Genomic DNA, 25,369 nt, shown 5'->3' with positions numbered 1-25,369 from the left:
CACATTTGCCCATTCATTTTTGGACACATCACACACCATCGGTTAAATCAGAATAATGAAAAATAAAATAGTCATGTGTAGTGGGTGCTATGGACATAATTCACCATTAGATTGTTTTGATGTATTGATGGGGCACTGTCACTTTAATGGGGGTTGGGCTTAGAGAAGACGCGCTGGTGGAATGTCATTCATAAAAGGTTTTGGTGACGAGGAGCTGTCAGAGTTTAGCACGGCATAGATCTGACAGCTGTCACTTGATAATAAAGATAATAAATGACACACTACTTGGTGTTGTCGTAAGATAGAAATTGTGCGTCTCTCCTTTCCGACGATTTCTACATTGGTGACCCCGTTATACGTTTTGAAGACGCTTCCGCGGCAACATGTCTACGAACGCAGTTTCACTGAAATTACCTGAGTTCTGGGAGTCGTCAGCCTCGGCATGGTTTGCGCAAACGGAGGCACAGTTCGAGCTACGTGAGATTACCTCGGATACCACAAGATATTATTATGTGGTGTCAGCCCTGGGAAGTTCGACAGCTAGCAGAGTGGTGAGCCTCCTCAAGAACCCTCCGGCTCGAGATAAATATCTCACGATCAAGTCTCATCTGTTAAAGACATTCGAACTTTCCGATACCAAGCGGGCCAGCCGGTTGTTTTCTTTGCAAGGGCTCGGTGATAGCAAGCCATCGGAGCTCATGGATAGGATGCTGGATTTATTGGGAGAGCACAAGCCTGATTTCCTTTTCATGCAACTTTTCCTGCGTCAGCTGCCTTCTCCGGTTCGGGCCGCTCTGGCCAACACCACTATAGACGATTGCCGCGCTCTGGCCGAGGAGGCTGATACGTTTTTTTTTGGCTGGTCAACAGCACTGTGCAGCGGCAGTTTTCCCAACCCAAGCCTTTGTTTCACCGCCGGGAGACTGGAACTTCACCGCCGCAGCGACAGCCCCTCGCCAGCAGCGTGACGCGGACGCGGGGCTGTGTTTTTGTCATGCACGGTTTGGACCTAAAGCCAAGCAGTGCCGCCCGCCGTGCAGCTTCAGTGGGCCGGGAAATGCCAGGGCCGGCGCTCGTTAGTGGCCATGAGCGTCGGTCAGGCTGGCAGGCTACTGTTTGTCCAGGACACCATCTCCGGGCGGCGTTTCATGTGCGACACGGGCGCGCAGAGGAGCGTCTTGCCGGCTTATAGAGTGGACATCCTATCCGGCGGACACGGACCCCCCATGGAGGCCGCCAACGGCACCCCCATCCGCACATATAGCACCAGGTATGTCGAAATGTGTTTGTGGCCAACGGTTTGGCTGGGACTTTATCACAGCTAATGTAGCCGTCCCTCTTCTAGGCGCTGATTTTTTGTGTGATTATGGACTGTTAGTGGATGTTAAAAATTGCCGCTTAATTGATGCCATTACGTTCTGCTCTTATGCTTGTGCGCTTGGGGGTGCAGACTCCATCAGACTCTCTAGCATGCTCTCCGCCGCAGATGAGTTTCAACACCTTCTCGCCGAGTTCCCTGGCCTCACGCGGCCCACGTTCTCATCATCTACAGCCAAGCATGGAGTGGAACATCATATCGCCACGACCGGCCCTCCGGTCTATGCCCGGGCTCTGCGCTCCGACAGCCTCCCCCCTCCACATTGTCCCCAAGACGGGAGGCGGGTGGCGCCCGTGTGGGGATTACCGCCGGCTCAACGATGCTACGACGCCGGACCGGTACCCAGTCCCGCACATTCAGGACTTTTCTGCCCGCCTTTCAGGGAAATTAATGTTTTCCAAGGTGGACCTTGTGCGTGGGTATCATCAGGTGCCCGTCCAACCGCTGGATGTCCCCAAAACAGCAGTCATAACTCCATTTGGACTATTTGAGTTTCTGTGCATGCCATTCGGCCTCAAAAACGCTGCACAGACGTTCCAGCGCCTTATGGACTCTGTGCTACGAGACTTGGATTTTATTTTTGTATACTTGGATGATATCCTCATAGCCAGCGCCTCTAAGGCTGAGCACATGTCCCACCTCAGGATGCTTTTTGAGCGGCTAAATGAGCATGGACTGATAATCAACCCGGCCAAATGCCAGTTTGGGCGGTCGACCATTGACTTCCTGGGGCACAGAGTCACTAAAGAGGGAGCGGTCCCTCTTCCCATGAAGGTGGAAGCGGTGATGAATTTTCCCCGGCCGCCCACGGTTAGGTCACTGCAGGAGTTTCGCGGAATGATCAACTTTTATCACCGCTTTATTCCCCAGGCGGCTCGGATTATGCGGCCGTTGTATGAGGCCCTTAGGGGTAAAGCGCCAAAACATGCTGTCGACTGGTCTACAGAGAGAGACAAAGCTTTTCTGGATGCCAAGGCTGCCCTAGCCAACGCCACCATGCTGGCACATCCTTCCTTTAAGGCCCCAATCTCCATCACCACCGACGCCTCAGATTTTGCCGTGGGCGCAGTGTTTGAACAGTGGGTAGGCGGGGCTTGCCAGCCGCTCGCTTTTTTCAGCCGCCAGTTAAGCCCCAGCGAGCGGAGGTATAGCACCTTCGATCGGGAGCTCCTCGGCCTCTACCTTGCCATCCGCCATTTTCGTTTCCTGCTGGAGGCCCGCCAGTTCACGGCCTTCGTGGATCACAAGCCGCTGACGTTCGCCATGGCCAAGGTGTCTGAGCCATGGTCCGCCCGTCAACAGCGACAGCTCTCATATGTCTCAGAGTTCACTACTGACATTCAACATGTGGCAGGTAAAGCAAACCTTGTCGCAGACTGCCTCTCCCGGGCTGTAGTGGGCGCCATCCACTTGGGGCTGGATTACACCGGTATGGCGGCGGACCAGGTTACCGACCCTGAAGTGCAAGATTTCAGGTCAGCCACCTCGAGCCTGCGGTTAGAGGATGTGGTTTTTGACAGCGCTGGCACCACACTCCTGTGTGATGTCTCTATGGGGCAGGCCCGCCCCATCGTTCCCACAGGATGGAGGCGGCGTGTTTATGACGCTGTTCACGGCCTCTCCCACCCGGGAAGGAAACCTACGCAGAGGCTAGTGTCCGCCAAGTTTGTCTGGCCTGGGCTTAGAAAAGATGTAAGAGACTGGGCTGACTCCTGTTTGGAGTGCCAGCGCGCTAAAGTGTACCGTCACACAAAGGCCCCCCTGCAGCACTTCCCTGTACCTGAAAGGAGGTTCGACCACGTGAACGTTGACCTAGTGGGCCCCCTGCCCCCCTCACACGGCTTCAGTTACCTCTTTACTATGGTAGACAGGACTACCCGTTGGCCAGAGGCAGTTCCACTGTCAGCCTTTATTGGAACCTGGGTCGCCCGGTTTGGCACTCCAGCCGACCTCTCTTCAGACCGGGGCCCACAGTTCACGACCGAGCTCTGGAACACGGTCGCCAAGAGCCTGGGCGTGAAGCTACACCGGACTACGTCATACCACCCGCAGGCCAATGGGTTATGTGAGCGCTTTCACCGCTCAATGAAAGCAGCACTTCGGGCCAGCCTTACTGACAGCGGCTGGGTCGACCGGCTCCCGTGGGTCATGCTTGGTCTCAGGACGGCCCCCAAGGAAGACCTTCAGACCTCCTCGGCTGAGCTGGTTTACGGTCAGCCTCTGCGGGTGCCAGGGGATTTCATCCCTAACATTACTGCCCCCTGGTGTGCAGCCCAGCAGCGGACAGCACTTCTGGAGAAGGCTAAGGTATTCACGCCGGTCCCCACCTCACAGCACGGCCTTCCCCGGTCGCACGTCCCTACAAGTCTGCAGTCAGCGGAATATGTTTTCATCCGTCACGATGCCCACCGGGACCCCTTGAAACCTCCATACGACGGTCCGTTCCGTGTCCAGGAGGCTGGAGACAAGTACTTTGTTGTGGACATGGGCGGGAAGCTGGAACACATTTCCATAGACCGCCTTAAACCGGCTCATGTGGACTTGGGCAAACCTGTTGGACTGGCCCAGCCCCCACGGCGGGGACGACCCCCTACCTTGCCCCGTCTTCCGAGTAAGGCCCGCGAGAACCCCTCGCCACCTATCCTGTGCCCGAGTGGCCGTAGGGCCCTTAAGGTTTTCCCTACAGCGGCGCCGGCCGCTACAGGGGTCAGGCGGAGCCGTTATGGCAGGGTTCTCCGCCCTCCTGTTCATTGACTTCTTTTGTTATGATGAATTCTGGGGGGACGTATGTAGTGGGTGCTATGGACATAATTCACCATTAGATTGTTTTGATGTATTGATGGGGCACTGTCACTTTAATGGGGGTTGGGCTTAGAGAAGACGCGCTGGTGGAATGTCATTCATAAAAGGTTTTGGTGACGAGGAGCTGTCAAAGTTTAGCACGGCATAGATCTGACAGCTGTCACTTGTGCTAAGAAGATAATAAATGACACACTACTTGGTGTTGTCGTAAGATAGAAATTGTGCGTCTCTCCTTTCCGACGATTTCTACACATGTATAAATTAAATATATAAATTAATAAGAATATATATATATATATACATACATACATACATACATACATACATACATACATATATATATATATATATATCCACATGTATGTACCATAAGGCGAGATTACCTGAGCATCCGTCATCTCCAGTATCATAATAATAATAATTTAGGACCTGCTCAGAGGTCATCAATCGGCACACATGCGATGCATGCATGCAATTCGTATCTGCGATTAACCCATCCCGTCGTCCTTCCCCCCCAAGGGCAGCCGGGAGCAGACAGGCGTCAACGTGAGCCGCGCCAGGGGACCAATCCAAGTGCTCCTGTCAGTCTTCGTCAAGGACGCCACAGCGTTAGCGATCTATTGTTTTTTTTTTTTGATCAAATTTTTTTTATTGACATTCTCACGAAACAAGACAACACATTAACCACAATCACAATACATAGAACTTCACAAGAAAATAACAAAAACAATAATAATAATGACTAACAATTATACAGACAAAAGAAAAGAAACCAGAGTTCAACCTACTAAATTAATTCCAAGGGGTACTATCTAATAAATGGTCTTTCCCAGTGTTCAGTCCCGATTCCCGGCCGTGTGACCCCATATTAATAAAACGTACATCTCCAACCCACCACAAGGACCATTTTTTGGGGGAACACGACCTGAAACCAGAGCAATGAACCTTCATGAAAAAACAAAAACCTGTAGGTGTTCCATAGACTCACAGAGACCGTGTAAAAGTGGCCAAACAGTGAAGAACTAGTTAAATAGCTGCCCCCCCATAATATCCCCAGCTAAACTCAAGATGACAAGACAAGGGACAAGACAGACAAAAACACTTCCTCCTCCCCCTCCCAAGAGACCGCCGGACTCACCCGAACACGCACCCCAACCCCGCTCAGCCGCACACTGCGGTCTTTACCTTCTCAGCTGCTGCGAACCACAGGTCAATTCCAGCCTGCCCCACCCCAATCACCCGGGCTGTGGATATCTCAAGATAAATCACATCCAATAGAGTTAGGGACCAGTTAATCATTGTAAGCTTCTCAGGCTCCTTCCATCTCATTGCTATTAGCTTCTTCGCTGCTGTGACGCCCGCTAGGACAACCCTTTTCAGTTGTACGGACGCGGGTAGTGTCGTTATATCGTTCAGGAGTAGCGTAACAGCTGAGAATGGGATAGTTAAGCCACACAGATCTGAAAGTTTGTCCGTTATTGACCTCCAGAAGCGGGCCACTGGTGGGCAATCCCAATACATATGCATATAAGTGCCAGTGGCCTTTTGAGAGCACAAAGTGCACCGAGAGTCGGTTATCAGTCCCATAGCAAATAGCTTCCTAGGTGTAAGATAGGTCCTATGAATATAATTAAAATTAATTTGCTGGTGATTGGGGTTGCGGGAAGATAATGCCACATTTGCCCAAACATCATCCCAGTCAAACTCGGGGTCCAACTCCGGGATATCCACACGCCAGATTGTATCCAATGATAAATTTTTATACGTGGATTGAATTAAGAGCGTATAAAAGTCGGAGACAAACCCTCTGGATGTCGTCCTGTCCACTATGAGCCTGAGGAAGGGGTGTGGGTGCAAGGCTTGAGCCCACGGTACGCCATGCGCCCTCAGTGCTGACCTTAGTTGAAGGTAAAGAAAGAAGGACTCGCCGGGAAGATCATAAAATTCTCTTAAGTCCTGAAACGCACGGAGGCCGTTCTTATCATAAATATCCTCCAGAGTATGCACTCCCCTCCTTTGCCATTGAGGAATATTAACCGGCTTGTGTCCAACAAGTAATTGCTGGTTATTAAAAATTGGAGAGTCCAGGTGCCAAGGGCATTTAACCCCACACGACCTCTGTACATTACGCCACGTTTGGATCACGTGAGTTATGATCGGTCCATACCTCAGCCGGCATTTCGCAATAGAGACAGTGGAGTACACTACATCCTGCAATCTTAGCGGAGAAACCGCCGCCGCTTCTAAGGAGCGCCACGATACAGCCTCTACAGGGTCTAGCCAGCACATCAGAGGTCTCAGTGAAAAGGACCAGAAATAAAGTTTAAAATCAGGGATTGCGAGGCCCCCATCTTGTTTCCTACGTTGAGTAGTAGCCCTTTTGATTCTCGGGCGTTTGTTATTCCAGACAAACTTAGATACCATCGATTGTACCTTGCGCCAGTGGTCTATTGGAGGGGGCAGGGGGAGCATTGAGCTAATAAAATTTATCCTAGGCAGGATGTTCATTTTGATTATGGAAGCCCGGGCTTGTAAGGAGTTAGGAAGGGACGACCACCTGTCTAGATCCTGGCGTATTTTATCATAAGTACCCGTGAAGTTGTACTTAGTAGTTTGGTTCAGCGTGGGGAATATCTCTATGCCCAGGTATTTAAAATGTTCTACTATGGGGATATCAGCTGGTAGTCGTACCGCCTTGGCCAGTTCATTAAGAGGTAGGCAGGCTGATTTGTTCCAGTTAATCTTAAAACCTGACAATTTACCAAAGTCGTCGATTATCCTCAATAATTTTGTGGCCGACCGGGAGGGGTCGTCCATGAAAATCAGCAGGTCATCCGCATAGAGAGCAATTTTGTGTGGAGTATTGTTGACCATTATGGGGACGATGTCCTCCGATTGCCTAATAAATTGGGCCAAAGGTTCGAGGGAAAGCGCGAACAGTCCCGGGCTCAGAGGGCAACCCTGTCTAGAAGATCTGGAGACTGGAAAGAGTGTGGAACAGTTTTTGCCTGTCAGTATCATCGCAGACGGCGAGGCATACAGGACTTTAATCATATGAATAAAACTCTTTCCAAGACCCATGACCTCAAGTACCTTCCACAGGTATGACCACTCAAGTCTGTCAAACGCCTTCATGGCATCCAAAGACAGAACTGTGGATGGAGTTGTATTGTCTTTACTGTTATCGATTACATGCAACAGCCTCCTAAGATTATCTGCAGCCAGACGCCCCGGGATAAAACCAGTTTGATCGCAGTGTACCAATACAGGCATAAATCTCTGCAGGCGACGGGCCAGCACCTTGGCAAACACCTTTAAATCGGCCCCGAGAAGACTCAAGGGTCTATAGCTACCACAATCATTGGGATCTTTGTCCTTTTTGAGAAGTAAAGAAATCAACGCCATATTGACATCTCTTGAGAACTCCCCTTGTTCGATAGCGTAATTGATCATATCGAGCATCAATGGACCCAGTTGGTCCCAGAAAGCTAAATACACTTCGGGTGGAATACCATCCCAGCCTGGCGCCTTACCCCTCTGCATTTCAACAATAGTCTCCCTCAATTCTACGAGAGTAATCGGTCTCCCCAGTTCCTTGGCCTCTTCCTCAGAAATGTGGGGTATCTCAAGCCCGCCGATGAACGATTCAAATCTAGAGTCATCCAGATTACCCTCTGAGCTATATAACTGTGAGTAAAACTCTTTAAAAGTGTCATTGATCTTTTTCGAATCAGTAGTGACTGCACCCTGGCTCGTCCTAATCGAGGGGATATCTGAGAAATGATCATTTGAGCGTATTTTCATTGCCAATAGATGGCTAGGTCTGGAGCCGTGAAAATAGTAATTTTGTCTTGTCCTATGTATCAAAAACTCAGACTGTTGTTTAAGTATGGAGTTTATTTCTTTTTTGACTATCTTACGTTGTGTGTTTAGTCGTTCATTATAGTCAGTTTGCAAGGATGCGTATAGGTCCGCATATAATGATTCCAGTCCTTCTAGCTTTTTTGACCGGGATTTTCGCAAATTGGAGGCAAATAGTGTGACATGACCCCTGATGAATCCTTTCAATGCGTTCCACAGGACCCTAGGGTCTTCTACTGTGCCAACGTTGATCTGCAAAAATTCTGCTAGTTTACTCCTGAACTCAGAACAGAAGTCATCGTTCTTTAGCAAGGTCGAATTAAAACGCCATCTGGGAGCTCTTGCGGAGAGCCTGCCAAAGGTTGCCGTAAGGAAAATCCCCTTGTGGTCTGAGAGAGCCAAGGGAACCAATGAGACATCGAAACTATCAAACATATTAGGGGACGCGAATGCATAGTCAATTCGAGAGAAGCTTTTGTGTCTGGCTGACAGGTGAGAGTAATCTCTGAGGGTGGGGTTGCATAAGCGCCAGAGGTCTGAGAGCCCCGTGTCTTTGGCCCACATCCTGAGGGCCTTAGAGGCCCGTTTCTGGTCGCTCGTTTCAGAGGGCCCAGACCTATCCATCTCCGCATCCCAGCACGCATTAAAATCGCCACCCACAATGAGAGCGTATCCATTAAGTTCCAACATATTCTTCGTGATTGTATTATAGAACGCTGAATCAAATGTGTTAGGAGCATACAATGCTATTATAGCCATCTTCCTATGCAAGAATTCAACTTTTGCTATAGTAATCCTTCCCTCCGTGTCCGACCATACATCCAAGATTTTGATATCAAGGTTACGTCTTGTAACTATGACTACTCCTTTCGTCTTATCATCGGCTGAGGATGCGGAGATAACGTGATATTGCCGATTTGCCAGTCTTGACACGTCACCTACCATTAAATGCGTCTCACTAAGGAGAGCAAGGTCAATATTTCTCCTCTTCAATAGCCAAAGGACACTGGCACGCTTGTGTGGGGCGTTAAGCCCTCCTGCGTTCCAAATTAAAATATTCAATTTAGCCATGGTCGAGCTTGTATAAGTGCGTAGAGAACATACCCGTGCAGCCAGGCTGAGTACAGAGGTGCCGATCCCGGCGGGCCCGGACGGTCAATCCCAGGAGTTCAGAGGAGGAACACTTACACATATATAAGACAACAGTACATAGAACACATAAAAATACCACCCCAGCTACAGCCCCCCCCCCTTCTACTCTAAACCCTAACCCACCCGTCCTACTATAAGTTCCTCTATACCCACTCTCCAATCCCCACCCTATGCCCCACCCACTGAGGATGGTCATCTTCCTATCACTTCCCACTAGAGACATGGATCAATAAGACGCTTCCCACTCCCACCCCCCTCTAGTTAAACCCCTGAGTAAACCCCCACTAGTCCAATAAACACAAATAATAATAAAAATTAAATTCAATAAAGATATCGGTCGAAAACCACCTGAGCACTGGCCCTAACATAAGACAACCATAATGGTAAAAATAGCCATTATTAAATAATAACTCCACATCAACCTGCAACCATCTATTTCCGAATCTGCGCTTCAACGTCGCAATGTTATGGCCCAAATGGGTACAGGAAAATTCAAAACAAAATTAAATTAAAGCATCCCAGCCGATAGTCTAAGGCAGGATCGGGTCACAGGTTAATTGTGCAAAATTGTGTGAACAATGTCAATTAAACAATGACAAAAATAAGAAAGGGAAAAAAGGGGTTATGGTTAAAGTGCACCCCTGAAGCAGTCCCTCTGATCAGGCACAACGGCTGACATGACATAACCTATGTAAGAATCGACAATAATAGGAAAAGGAAAACGAGGGTTATGGCTAAAGTGCAAGCAAAGTTAAACTTGACCCAGCCTGTTATCACATATTTATGTATATTCGTTCGAGAGCCAACATGAACCTTGGCCCTAACATGACAGCTATAATGGAAAAATTAGCCATTATTATATAATTACTCAGCATCAACCCTGTGACCAACTACCTCGTAGTCTGCATATTAATGTTGCAACATTATAGTATAAATGGAAAAAGGAAAATTCAAAACAAAATCAAAGCATATCAGCAGTTAGTCTAAGGTAGGATCGAATCACAGTTAAATTGCTCATTCAAATGCCATTAAAACAGCGACAATAATAGAAAAAGGAAAAAGAGGATTATGGCTAAAGTGCAAGCAAAGCTAAACCTAAGCCAGCCTGTTATCACATATTTTATGTATATTCGGTCGAGAGCCAACGTGAGCCTTGGCCCTAACATGACAGCTATAATGGAAAAATTAGCCATTAATATATAATTACTCAGCATCAACCTGTAACCATCTACCCTGGAGTCTGCATATTAATGTATCAACGTTATAGCATAAGTGCCTCACGGAAAATTCAAAACAAAATTAAGGCGAGTCAGTAGTTAGTCCAAGGTAGAACCGGATCACATTTAAATTGCTCATTCAAATGCCATTAAAACATATAGGAAAATTCAATACAAAATTAAATTAAAGCATCCCAGCCGATAGTCCAAGGCAGGTTCGGGTCACAGGTTAATTGCTCATTCAATTGCCCTTAAAACAGCGACACTAATTATTATATAATTACTCAGCATCAACCTGTAACCATCTACCCTGGAGTCTGCATATTAATGTATCAACGTTATAGCATAAGTGCCTCACGGAAAATTCAAAACAAAATTAAGGCGAGTCAGTAGTTAGTCCAAGGTAGAACCGGATCACATTTAAATCGCGCATATAGATGACATAAAAACAGCGACAATAGGAAAGAAAAAAAAAAAAAGGAAGAGAGGGTAATGGCTAGAGTGCAAGCCATATAACCATATAGCCATTAAGTGCAAGCCATACCCGACCCAACCTGTTATCAAATATTGTTTATGCATATTCAACCGACCTTGGCATCTACTTTGGATCACCAAAGCTCAAAACAACCTGGATATAAAAATAAAAAGCATACCAGAAGTTAGTTAGGGACTCGGTCACTCTTGAACTGTGCAAACCAATGTCCCTTTGAACAGCAACAGCAACCAAAATACGTAACCATTAACGAATGTCTCAGCGCAGACCATAGTCGAAGCCCGCTGGCTAGCCCGAGGCTAGCGCTTAAGCTAGTGACGAATCCGGATAGCACGTTAGCCTACTATGTACATTGTTCAGCTAGCTCGTTAGCTTCCAAAGAGGCGATACACAAATACGACCATGAGGTCAGCTTTAGCAAGTAACAGAAGTCATTGGGAAGCCCCGCTAGTTGGATGGGCAGAGGACAGTTAGCATGTCTGGGCATGACAGCAAGTGTTTGTGAATAGTCGACCTAATCAATGTATATAGGCCCAAACCGCCAAGTCACTCACCCTCCATAGATATCAAGCAACAGACTCGGGTGTCTTCGCGAGATATTCCTTCGCTTTAGCCAACGACCAAAACAAACGCTGACCACCGACCTTCTCCAACACAGATAGTTTCGCGGGAGCGAATAACGTGGGCCTCAGGCCTAGTCTCCATAGCTTAGTCAGGACCACCTTGTACTCGGCTCTCTGAGCTTGAACCTCCGGTGTAAAGTCCTCGAAAATGGCCACTTTGTGATCGCCAAACCTCAGAGTACCCCTTCTGGTACGAGCCGACCGCATGATGATTTCTCTCTGTTGGAGTCTGTTCAGCTTGACTATGATGGGCCTCGGTTCTTTGTTCACGCCGGGAGAAAACCTGCCCGCTCTATAGGCCGACTCACAGATAGGAGGCGAGGGGAGGACGTCCGTCCCTAGTATCTTCTGCAGCAGTTCGGGCATGGTCTCAGAGAGACGGCCTTCACCGCTGGTCTCCGGTACTCCAACAATCCTGACGTTGTGGCGTCTATCCCGGGACTGCATCTCCTCCATCGCCGACTGTAGTTTGTTGACTTCAGCCTGCCTAGCCAGCAGGGCGGATTCAAGACCCGCCATCTTCTCACACTGTGATGATACCTCCGTCGTTAGCATGGCTAGTTCGTTAGCATTAGCCGATGAGGCAGCGTGAATCGTCTCCATCTTGTCTGTCAGCGGGACTACCGCCAGCCGTATTTCTTCTGATATCTCACGACGGAGGCTGATACAGAAATCCGCCAGCACTTGCTTCTGTGCTTCAGCGATGCGTGCCTCAGAGTCTGCGTGTACTTTCTTCTGTGCTTCAGCGATGCGTGTCTCAGAGTCTGCGTGTAGCTTGGTCATGACCAAGAGCACAGCTTCGCTTAACTCCCCGACAGCGGGAGACGGTACGGCCATGCTCGGCGGTGTCGGTGTCGTGCCTAATTCTTTCATGGCTCTGGTTTCCACCCCCGCCATCGTAGAAAGTCGAAAAAAGTTGATGAATGTATACTAAACACGACGACCTAGCAAACAGATAAAAAACAAATAAAAATAAAATAAATACTAATGGGGAGAAACGTATATTCAGCACGGTAGAAGGGAGCTCATGTGAAAACACGTCTACTCCATGATCGCTCAGCTCCGCCCCGTCGTTAGCGATCTATTGTTGTGCATGTTTTTCCATTGGGTTTATCTTATCGGGGGGGAAACCCTTGCGAGCACGGGGAGAACATGCAAACTCCACACAGAAAAGCCTGGGAGATACCCCACCTGGGTAACTGGCATCATGGAAACCTGGTCCCCAAGCGGGAATCGAACCCTGGACCTTCTTGCTGTGAGGCGACAGTGTTAACCACTACACCACCGTGCCGCTATCGACAACCAAGGTCCCCACCCCGTGAGGACCCCAAATCCGGCGCCCCAGCGAACCAGAGCATCATGCCTCTTTAACACTCCGACTCACCAAGACCTCGAATCAGGGGCCCCCACCAGTCCGAGACCGCGTCTTGTTTGCTTTTCTCATATTTTTATATTCAGAGTTAATGATATTGTTTACACTGTTTATTTTTTCTCATACGTATTTTTAAATAAACAATAATAAATAATAACAACAATGACAACAACAACATCATTGTTATACAACAGACAGGCCTCTTACGCGTCTGTTGTACAACTTCTTCAACTAGGGAAACCCACCTCCAAAAAATACACAACCGGGGATATCCCCAACTGAGCCCATTTGAGTATATTAATTGATCTTAGGTGTTTATCTAGATCAGGATTGTGATAGATAGGAGAGTATATGGAGGAGAGTATATGGAGGTACAATTGGTGATACCCAGTTTTTTTGAGCAGTCCTTCCAAGCACATAGTGTGTTAAAAACAGTGAAACAATTACCTATGTTTCTTATCTTTTTTAATTGTTTTATAAATATGAGAGAGTCCAATGGTAACGGGTCAACAAATTTAGCTTCTAGCTGAAACCATTGTGAGTCCCGTCTTCCCAACGACCATGACACAGTACATTTCTTAATTGGGCTGACCAAAAATAATGTTGGAGGTTGGGGAGGGTCGTTTATAATGCAATGACCGACTTTAAATGATTCATGTCGTATGGGTGATCATAGCAGTTTGTATGGATAATAATAATCAAAAATGCTGAAACTCACCGCAGCTTCCTCGTAGCGATGGGGGATGATACTGGAGCAAAAAGATCGCTATTATGGGATGTTGATCTATGCGCTCCATTTCCAGGTTGTATAATACTATATACGTCCAAATAATGTTGTTTACAGAGTTATGGCAACGGATCGATTATCCAGTGTGTCCAGATGGAGTCCCGCGAGCGATAGCGAGTGGCGGACGGAATAGGGGTGATACCAAGCACTTCCGGCCCCACTTCCGGTTTGGCAACTCGCCGATCGGCCACCAGGTGGCGGTATTGAAGCGCTGGAGAGTTGAGTGGAGATCTACAGCACCTAGGGCTGGGCGATATGGAAAAAAATCATATCGCGATAACGATATGATAATGTTATCATATTTCTCGATATCGATAATTATCGAATTGTTATAAGTATTAAAAAGAAAAAAAAAAAAAAAACGATTTAACAACAGATTTATGTTTATTTTGCAGCAATTCTTTGTCATTGCCGCCATCTTTAGTGTTACATCTCCTCACACTCCAGTTCTCAGGCTGCAGCTGGTTTAAAAGCTAAAGTAAACTGGCTTCTCTGCTGGCTGTGGCTCCAGGGGAGTTGAACAGTTCTGGCTCTGCTAGTTTATTTTCGATCTTTTGGCGCTTTTTTGGTGGACAAACCACCGCACATGTGCACCGTGACTCGTGACTGGAGTCTAGTTCTGCTAGCACACATAGCCTACTGTGTACAGACGGTTTCAAACTGTATTTTAAATTAGAAAGCAAACAAAATAAATGGACAAGAGAAAAATAAATCTCAATTTTGTCAGTATTGTCATTTGGACAAGCAAAGCCATTACTTTAAGTTGCAGGCAAGAAAGACAAGTCTGTCCACTGTCTCTGGTTTTAAAACTGCCCTGTTGCAGGTCACAAAAAAAATAAAAAAGATACAAAAAAAAACGATTTTTCGATTTTTTTTTATTTTGATATTCGATATCGATTATTAAAATATATCGCGATATTTATCGTTAGCGTTATATCGCCCAGCCCTAACAGCACCAGTCATGACTCCGTGGGTGAGTGTTGGTTGTGGAGTCCACAACCAACCACAATGTGGACGCTAGAAAAAGACACCTCCCCCTATGCAAATTTTTTCTATTCTCAATGTCAATCAAAATAATGCTACGTGAGCACAGCGTGACTGCCAGGCCCTGCCTCAGTGAGTCTGACAAGAGTGTTAGAGAGAGTGATAAGGAGAAGAGGGAAAAAATTCTAAAAAGAAATTATAACAGAGATGAAAAATAATGATTTTTTTATTATTATTGTAAACTATATAAAAAAAAATATATATATATATATATATATATTTTTTTTTTTTACTGTTTATATTTTTGGGGAAGCTTGGCTTCCCTTGGCTTCCATGAATATTCACCACTGCTCAAATGTTGAGCTGATAGTTCTAGGGGATTTTAATATTGATTGATTTAATTATTCAATTACTCACCATTCGGGTCGAATCAGCGCCAGATCGCACCAGAAAAGGGTGTGTCATTCATTCATTCATTCTACTGAGAACGCTCCCCCGAGTCCCCCGGGACGCTGATTCGCTCCAAACCTGGACCGCTGAAATAGGTGGTCTCGGGTGCGCGCCAGTGGGAGCGGGGGGCGTGGTGTGCGAGCTTCTACCAAAACACGGGAGAGGCTTCTGTATCAACTTGCTGACACACGCTTGCTTGAATTTTGGGCAGATAAAAACATACAGCAACAACTGGACAATACCCACAAAAACTATATTTATGGGCAATTTGCGAGTTCAGACCTCAACCAAACAAGCATGTGGAGCCTCACGGCTCAGTGGATGAAAACAAGGAACCACGTTACAAGCACAACACTTCCCTGGCTCGCAATTTTTTTTGCCATTGCTATGTCTATACATTGGTTTCTTGTTCGAATGCATTTATTTCTATTAGACCAGTGGTGCCCAACCAGTCGGCCGTGATCGACCGGTAGATCAATGACATGCAATATAATTGCCGCGAGCGATGGGCTAATGTTAGCTGCTGAACAGGCTAAGCTAACTAGCGTTAGCGTAAGCTAACTAGCGTTAGCTTAGCGTTAACCCTGGAAAACGCTCAAAGCGGAATCCACGACACCAGTTCCATCAACTGACATGCAATATAATTGCCGCGAGCGATGGGCTAATGTTAGTTGCTAACTAGTAGATAGGTCTAGTAGACTAGATAGACTAGTAATAGGTTAAGCTAACTAGCGTTAGCTTAGCGTTAACCCTGGAAAACGTTCAAGCGGACTGCACGACACCAGTTCCATTTGTGAGAAAACGGGGGTGGGTTATATTGACAAGGCTTGACAACAGAGGTTCAAATATAACTTCATATTTATTGGTTATTTGTTTCTTTTATATCAGCATCCAGTCTCCACCGCCTTGTTAACACTCTACCTGTGTTTACATTCGAGCGTGACATCATCGCCTACGGCAAGCTTACACGCTCAAAACGCAAACTGTAAACAAAACCCAGAGCGCACCAAGACTGAGTGTGTACTCAAACTAGAGGGGGGAGAGGGAGGGGGGAAGTTCGCACCCAAGGACGGAACGAGGACGGAACGGACCCGAATGGTGAGTGAGAAAGCACCCTTAGAGACATTAGTAGTAGCATTGGCTTATCTCAGTTAGTTACTGAACCCACCAGGCCAAATCTAAGAAAATATTCTAGGTCAAGTATAATTGACTTAATATTTTCTAATAACACTGATCAAATTAGTGCTTGTGGTGTTTTTGAATTAGGTGTCAGTGATCACTGTCCTATAGCCTGTGTTAGAAACTCTCGATTAGAGAAAGTCTCGCACTATTAACAAAAGGAATATGAAAAACTTTAGTGATCAGGCTTTTCTAATTGACCTATTCCATAGCGACATCCACTACACATAGGAGATTCCCGATGTCAAAGTAGCACTCAACTTTTTTTCAAAAACCTCTCTCAATTGCTAATAAACATGCACCTTATAAAAGGCTTAGAATAAAAAAAATGATTAATACCTTGGTTCACACCTGAATTATCTGCCTTGCTTAAGGAGAGAGATAGAGCCTGGTCACTTGCCAGACGCTCTGGTGATCAGTCACACTGGGCAGCATAGACAGCTCAGAAATAAATGTACAGCATCTGTGAGAACGGCTAAAGTTGAGTATCACTTAGAACTAGTAACCAGCTCCTACTCAGATCCTGCTAAGTTTTGGAAGGCGGTAAATTGAAAGGGGACATCATGCATTATAAATAGCCTTTTCCAGTGTTTAGCATGTTTTCCTAGCAATTGGGGATTATATCAATGTGGTCTGTGTCGTTAATTATCATATTGACATCAGTCTCTATGGTTGACAGAGACAGCAGAGCGAGTGGAAATATCTTCACTTCCTCAAACAGAGCGAGGCAGAGAGAGAGCGAGCAAGAGAGAGGGAGAGAGAGAGAGAGAGATAGAGAGGGGGAGAGAGAGAGAGAGGGACTGCGGTGCAGAAGTGTGTGAAACACAAACACACACGCATTTGACGCGCGGGTCTAGCAAAAATCCTGGAGTCATTGGTAAACAACCAACTTAAAACATTCATCACAAAGCACTCTATATTAAACCCACACCAATCTGGTTTTAGAGAAAAACACAGTACAATCTCGGCGGCTACTGTAGTTATAAATGACATTGTATCAGCCCTTGACAAAGGAAAGCATTGTGCTACCCTGTTTGTAGATTTGTCGAAGGTGTTTGATACTGTTGACCACCTTCTCCTATTACAAATATTGCAGAGTGTTGGCTTTGATACAGGTGCTTGCAGTTAGTTTCAAAACTATTTAACAGAAAGATTTCAGTGTGTGAAAATGGGAAATGCCCAATCAGAGCTTCTACCCATCACAAAAGGTGTTCCACAGGGATCAATCCTGGGCCCCGTCTTATTTACCATTTATATTAATAATATTGTCTCATCTCTGTGCAGCTGTCAAAGCCACCTTTACGTGGATGACACAGTTCTCTATTGTACTGCTGATTCTAAGCAACTGGCCACTAAATATTTACAACTCTCCTTTGACGCCCTGCAAGATGCACTTATTAGTCTAAAATTAGTGCTTAATGCCAGTAAAACTAAATTCATGTTGTTTTCCAAAGACAAAAATATAGTTTATAGTGACTTGCATATATCGACTCTGAACAGTTCTGATATCAAGAGTTTCATAATACAAATACCTTGGTATTTGCACTGATGAAGGACTTACATTTAAATATCATGTGGGCGTTCTCGCCAGTAAATTACAGAACAATATTGTCTTTTTGTATAGAAATAGAGCCAGCTTCCCTATGATTAGCAGAAAGAGAGTTGTTGAAGCAGTGTTCCTATCTGTTTTGGATTACGGAGATGTGATTTGTAGACATGCAGCGGCTTCCACTCTTGAGTCTTAAGCCCTTAGACTGTTTACCATTCAGCCATTAGATTTATCACCGGTGATAGTTATGGTACTCACCATTGTATCCTATATAACAGTGGCGAAGCGTACCGGAGTTAACCGGGCCTTCATAATCTGCTACACCCCCCCCCCTATAAAGAACTATTAGATTATTATCATCTTTACTGTGCTATTTAAGATGAGCTGCAGACAATGAGCCGCAGACAGTGCACGAGCAGGCTAGACAGTCTCACACACACACACACACACACTACAGTGTGAGCTCCGAGTGAGAAACCAATACCAATGCCATTGCTAAATTAATATTTGCGCTAATAACTTCATTCACAATTACGGCACATCGGCCTAAATCGATGCCAGCTGCCACTGGTGCCACACAATCAACCTCGTAACAGCAGTTACGGTATGCAAAGAAAGATCAAGTCAAGAATTACCAAATTAAATGCACAGCAGCCCAGCCAATATTTCAAGACAGACATATATTTGTGTGGAAATTAAATGCGCAGCGGCAGATCCATCAATATAAATTAATTTGTTTTACTCACCATTTATTGACGTGGTTCACCTGAAGACAAAATCCATCCTCCGTCGTAGGCTTTTAACTCAATAACACACCATCGTAGCGGTGGTGATGTTGCAGATGACTTATTAGGTTGGATGTATTATAAGTTGTTGCCCTTTTCCCTCCTCATGGAACTTCTGCATTGCATTTGTTACAAATAGCAAGCAAACTTTTTTCCCTCTGAAACTATTCCACACATAGATATGATTCCACACTACCGACGCCATCTTTGTTTACATCCACGCTGCTTCAGAAACTTCACAGCCAAGAAAGGGAGCGCTGGATTTGTGTACAACGCACTCTTCCTAAACCACACGCTGTCAGTCGTACCACACCGTTCGCTACGGTAGCCGAGGGGCAAGATCCCTCTAGAATACCTTGGCACAGGGAGCGAAATTAACTTTTTGACTCACCGGCCAGTGGCGGGTAGATGGGAAGAATCTACCCGCCAACTTTTTTTTTGATACATTTTTTTTTTATTATTATTATTTTTTTTAATAAAATATATATATTATATAATCATACTTGTGATTGTGTTATCTGCGAGACATCGCCAACTCGCTGTCTGCAAACAGCTCCACTGTCTGTGTGTATACTCGAGTGGCCTCCAGCTCCAGCAAGGATTCTCCGGGGGTGCAGCTGGACCCTAAACACTACATTCAGCATGCAAAAGAATTCTCCGGCGCTGCACTTGGACCCTAGTCAGCAGCCCTCACTCATGCGATGTAAACCAGGGACTCGAATACGCATGTTGTTGTTGTAGGACATTGATGCCAAGAGCTATCTGTAGCTACTGCTGGATGGCGTTGGGACAACGCCTCAGTGAACTATTTAGTTTACTGCGACATTTCGTAGTGACTAGTTACCTAGCCAACGGAGGTATTATGCACTGGACTATTGCTGGAGGATTTGTTGATGTCGGGAGCTATCCGTAGCTAGCCGGCTGGATAACGTTACACAATGCCTCGTGTATTAAACTAAGTGAATAGTTGACGGGGTCATTTTGTAACGGTAGCTAACGTTATCTCACAAAGGTCCCACACTGACTAGACTAACGTCACGGTGAGGCAATAGCCTCTGTTTACATGCAGGCATACAGGGGTAGGAGCAGCAGTGCTAACTAACGTCACGGTGACTCGGAGGCAATAGCCTCTGTTTACATGCAGGCATACAGAAACAGGTGGGGAGGGGGTAGCAGCAGCAGTGCGCGCTTCATGTCTGCTGAGACAGCGAGTGAGAACTCCGCTAAAGAATTGGATCATGATTTTCGGTTTTCACATGACTATTTGATAGCCCGTCACACTAGGGGTGGGAATCACCAGTTTCATCATGATACGATACGATATTGATTCTTTGGACAACGATACGATATTTGCCGATATCACAAAGTCTCTCACGATACAATACGATACGATTAGATTCAGGTGCCTGCGATCGATATGAGATGATATCATATGCCCATTTAACACAATCAGTTATGAGACTCGCCACAGGATTTTCAAAATAAGAGTATCGATATGAATCGATCTTATTACATCGCATCGATCCGATTCGATCGTTGATAATTACATCGATGTATCGATCTGGATCGATGTATCGTCCCACCCCTACGTCACACGGCGCTCAGACGTCTCAGTGGGAGGCGCCAAACGTAAAAACTGAGCACAAATGGCGGGTGGCGCTCTCTAGTTTCGGTCCCTGCCTTGGCATCTAAAAGACTACGCCCATTGACTACAGCTCTAAATGTGATTGGCTGATCAAACTGTCACTCCACACCTGGGCTCCTGTTAAAGTGTGCAGGCAGGTCATGCTAGAATACCCTCGATGGATGAAAGTCTGCCCAGTGACTTGTGAAAAGAAATCTCCGATTGGCTGTTATTTTCTCCTGTACAAAAACCCTCTAATGCGCAGTGAATGGGGCGAAAACAACTATGGCGAGCGAAACAGTGCGGTTTTAACAGATTAGCGACACAAACTATTTTAATACATTTGATTAAAAAAAATATATATATATAAATAAAAAAAGTAATTTTTTTAATTAATATTTTCTTTCTTCTGAGGCTCACAGGGCCTTCTCTGAATACCTTGAAGGCCCTGAAAATTCGCCACTGCTATATAATAAGGTCGGGTGGGCCTCTCTGGCAGAGAGACGTAAATTGCATTGCAATCTTTTTATTTATAAAGCCATAATTAGAGATTGTCCAAATTATATTAGTTCTTTATTGGAATGGACCACTGGACCCTGTCGTACACGATCCAGTTTTTGGCTTACACTTAGAGTGCCTAGAGTTTGTACTGAACTTGGTAGATCTGCTTTTGGCTTTTTTGCCCCTACATAATGGAATACCCTGCAGGAAACACTGAAACTAGACACTCTAGTGTCTATGGGTCGGTTTAGAACCTTAATGACCAATCAGGTCAACACAATATGTAATTGTTTTTAAATTATGACCTCTATTTTAATTTTTTGCTGTTTTATTCTTTGAAAACTTTTTTTTTGTGTTTTTTTAAATGTACTCTTAATTATTCTGATTGTCTGATGTCTTTATATTTATGAACACACTGTCACACTTGTGTATGTAACATCTCGACGACACTGTAAATGAGTTTAATTACTCAGTGTATTATCGGGTATAAATAAAGATTGAATGAATGAATAATTCAAATAAATTACACCAAACATGTTTACACCAAACGTCACCACAGCTCGCCAGATGGTCACATCACAGATCGTTATCAATGGTACATCCCCTCACTCCACAAAACTCACCCCACAAACACACACAGGCTCTGATATCCTTGTTTGCCCCAAAGACACATAGCCCCTCCCCATTACACATTCCGGAACACATAGTCTTATCTAAAAAGCAAAATGCCCACGACAATAATTCAACTCATTGACACAAAATGCCACAAGTCGCTGAATATATGACTGGCCGAAGAATTATAAAACCCCAGGCCAGATACAGGCTAAATACCACTCTCCATCGATCACACATCGTTATTGATAAGACAGACACACGCACATAAATGTGCGTGACATGCACTCATGCACGGCTGACATACAGGCTGAGCAATACACACAGACAAAAAACGGGACAAAGACACATACACACTGGACTATAGAGCCGCTAAAACACCCTGACAGGGAAGGAGCTGGACTTCTGCTTTTACAACTTCTGGACACTGCTGGACTGACTGGACTCCACTGACAAGACTGCTTGACTGCTCTTGACTGGACGGACGGACTGGACTGCACTGACTGGACTCGACTGCACTTCTTTTCTACACAACCGGACGGTTGTACCAACTTGATTTCATTTGTACCTTGCTTATTCACTTTTTATAATAAATACCCTCAAAAGTGTTTCATCTCTTTTATCTTTAAATATCTTATTACAACTCTCACGTATCCAAGTTTAAAATACATGACAATAGTCATACTGGCTAGCAGAGTAACTAGTAAGAGTAGGTAAGGAATATGTACAGATATAGATATTGTATCTACACATATGTAAAAGGATTATGTGCAGGATTAGGTGGATATATATATATATATATATATATATATATATATATATACAGTAAGAATAAATATATATATACTGTATATTACAATTATTGTACATTTACTTAAGATGATTATGATTACAGTGCCCGGCAGTTGTAGACAGTGAAAGCACTAGGTAGGTATAAATTGAGTAGGCAACCGACTTCAGAGTCGTACAATATGGGTAACAGTTGTGCATCAACTGGGAGCACCCAGGAGTTTATAACAAGCGACCAAACTGAATGTGGAAATTCGATGTACTGGGTTTGTAGTAGAGTGTTAGTGAAAGTAAAAGGCACTGTGGTATTCATACGGGTCAACTACCAATGCCTAGCAACTTACAAATAACTGCAAGGTCTCATGGAGTATTTTATTCTCCACCCCTTTTCAACATCAATGGCAGTGTAAGGGTAGGCTGAGATCTACTAAAACACACACTGTATAAACCTATGAAAACATTAGTTTAAAAGAGGGACAATCCCTGGTGATTATGAGAAGTCACATTACAATGGTATGGTCCTTTGCGGTCTCATTTAATTAACACATTATTATTGCGTTGGTTGCCAATAACGAGATTTCTCGTTATTTAATCGTTGTTTCTTTTATTAGCGATATCCATTCATTTTTCATCCATCCAGCCTGACATTATCATTGGGAATGGCTCTGAGCTCGAAAAGGGCAAATACCGCCCCCTATCGTCTCCCGGATGGTAATGCACATCATTGGATTGGATTGAGTGAAAAAGTGCATCAGAAAAAAACTCCGGTCCAGGGTTTCCCCATCTCTGGCAAGCAGTGTCGTGTTACCAGATTCACTGGCGACGCTGGGAGCAGCTTGGATTATGCGTTTCGGACTATAACGTTGGATCAATAAACGCGATCAATATTTGGAATGGCGATCAGGAATTAGATTCATGTTTTTGCAGAACATCTGATCTGAGGTCTATGTTACCAGTTTTGGGTTAATCAGAGTTTTTTTTTCACAGATTTCACAACGTGTGTGTGTGTGTGTGTGTGTGTGTGTGTGTGTGTGTGTGCGTGTGTGTGCGTGTGTGGCGTTAGCCCGCTTTTGTATCGTGCATAAGAACACAAATACTCTCAATAATCTAGCATTTATTTGAAAACGATTCATAAATCAGCCGGGAAATTACAACGTGTTTTGTGTATTCCAGTAAATGGCTATTTTTCCGCAGAATTTCACTGAAATTACTAGAACTCTCCGAAACTATACTCGTATTCAAAATGGTATAAAACGGAAATGTACTGATGAAAAAACAATCCGTTTCTTACATGTTGACTGCACGCAAGTCATTGATAAGCGACGGGTGTATTAGAGTATAGCCATAATTTAAGATATAGTTTAATCGCTCGCAAATGTGCTCGTCCTCCCATTGATTAACATGGTGGCATCCAAGCGATAAATCTTCATATCCGGCTGGCAACCAATGTGTTATTAACCCTTTCACTGCCACACAACAGAAGGTTAACTGACGGTCGTGTGGCAGTGAAAGGGTTAACCTTCTGTGTATTGTCGCAGTGAAAGGGTTAACCGTTTTGGTAGTGCGGCAGTGAAAGAACTGCTGGTATAGAAAATAACAACTCACCTGCTTCTCGCTGACTCTGAGAGGCCCAAACACCACACACTGTATCATCTTAGCGATCAACATCAGAGAGCAGCAGAAGGTGTTGACCAACACCTAGCCAGTGGGGAGGAACACAGAAGAAAACGGTAAAGTTAGCACTCAAAAACACCATCTCATCATCAGACAATGTTACCTTTTCTCCTAAACACCACTCACCCACACAAAGAGACTGTCTGTGACAAGATACCACAGGATAGTTGTTGCCAATTCTGCTTCCCCATCATCATTCCTCAGGTGTTCAATATCCACTTCAGATGTGGAAGCTGGGGGCTCGTCTGCCTCTGAAGAAGCACCAAATCCCTGTTCAGTCACAGTGGTGTAGGCGCTGAAGATGCTGCCAGCCAGCAGAGCCACACTCAGCGCTGTGTAAGTCTGAAGACTAGGCCATGGAAACCTCTCCAAGAACAGCAGAGGCATTGCAGTGTTGTGGGTTCAACTTCTCTCAACACCACTTGTGAGGCTAGCTTATAATAACAGGCTTGATCGCAGTTCACCAAACCCCAGAACCAAATAAGCTCCGCAGATAACCTGTAAAGGTAGACAATTTGATTGAATTAGAGAAGTGGTCACATGTGAGCTAAGGTTAGATTCAGAGGACCACAACTATAACAACACTGCTGCTTGCTGACAAGCAGTGTAACTAACTAAAACGTTAGTAGTAATTAATATTGAAAACACAAAGTTAGCTATTGTCAACGCTACCTTCAAACCATACGACGTTTGCTGTAACTTAGTACTAGCCTGGTAAAATGGAAGGACGTGTCAGGGAGTTTCAGTTAAATCATGGCTAAACATTCATTCACTCAGATGGAACATTCTTTTTTGACATGTCATTTGAGCTCGCTAAAGTTCAAAAGCCTTGACCGAACTAGAAGGCTGGGGGAATTCACGCCCCTGACGTAACCTATTAGGCTAGGATGGCTAACCTGGCGTACCTATTATTTACTGCCTTGCTAGCTAACGTTAACACTAGGAAACATTCGCTAACGTTAGCTACGTTAGATAGCTAGCCCAGAAAAACACCAAGCTCGCATGTGCAATTGTCACTTACAGTTTTGTCAATATCCCAGTTAAACCGGCATCCAATATTCCGTCTTGTAACCGATGGCTTAAATGTGTAAATCTAATGAAAGTATATCGGTTGACAACATCGCCATGTTTATTTTCAGCGAACGAACCAGTGGGTTACGTCACAGAGGGGACTTTCAGCCTGAGAGCAACGTCACCAGAACAACTTTCAAAATAAAAGTCCCCACGGAAATAACAAATAGGCCATTTTGCTTAAAAAAAACAGGAGGATAATTTGACTGTGTTCTTTCTTAGCACCTGTTCTTAGTACTTTTACTAAATATTACTTTCTAATTAAAGTAAACTAAAAATGAAATTGTTATTCAGAAAACGTTATTGTCCAATAGCCTTTGGCATAGCCTCGTATAAACACATAAAACACAGCTTAAAAGCAACTATAAACAAAGACACACAGTGTCATGCGAAGCATTCTCACATAGAGTGAACTAGAATGTTCCATGCCTGTGAGCCGCTACTAAGTGTGAGTGAGTTATTGGAT

At 45.0% G+C, this 25,369-nt stretch overlaps 1 protein-coding gene across 2 annotated transcripts in view; it reads right to left on the bottom strand.

Moving 5' to 3' along the window:
• LOC311247327 (E3 ubiquitin-protein ligase AMFR-like) overlaps positions 1-24,981 on the bottom strand; it is a 99,924-nt gene extending 74,943 nt beyond the window's left edge. For both annotated transcript variants that reach the window (XM_084337688.1, XM_084337689.1), the window contains exons 1-3: positions 24,854-24,981; positions 23,959-24,330; positions 23,764-23,856 (exon numbers count right to left, since the gene is read on the bottom strand). In XM_084337688.1, the coding sequence (XP_084193814.1) occupies positions 23,764-23,856; positions 23,959-24,219 (354 nt within the window). In that variant the 5' untranslated portion in view covers positions 24,220-24,330; positions 24,854-24,981. The remainder of the gene's footprint in view (positions 1-23,763; positions 23,857-23,958; positions 24,331-24,853) is intronic.
• Between the last annotated feature and the right edge of the window lie 388 nt (positions 24,982-25,369).

This window comes from Notolepis coatsorum (assembly GCF_963971535.1).
Source record: "Notolepis coatsorum genome assembly, chromosome: 20".
Classification (NCBI taxonomy): Eukaryota; Metazoa; Chordata; class Actinopteri; order Aulopiformes; family Paralepididae; genus Notolepis; species Notolepis coatsorum.
This window is presented reverse-complemented; position numbering and strand designations above follow the sequence as displayed.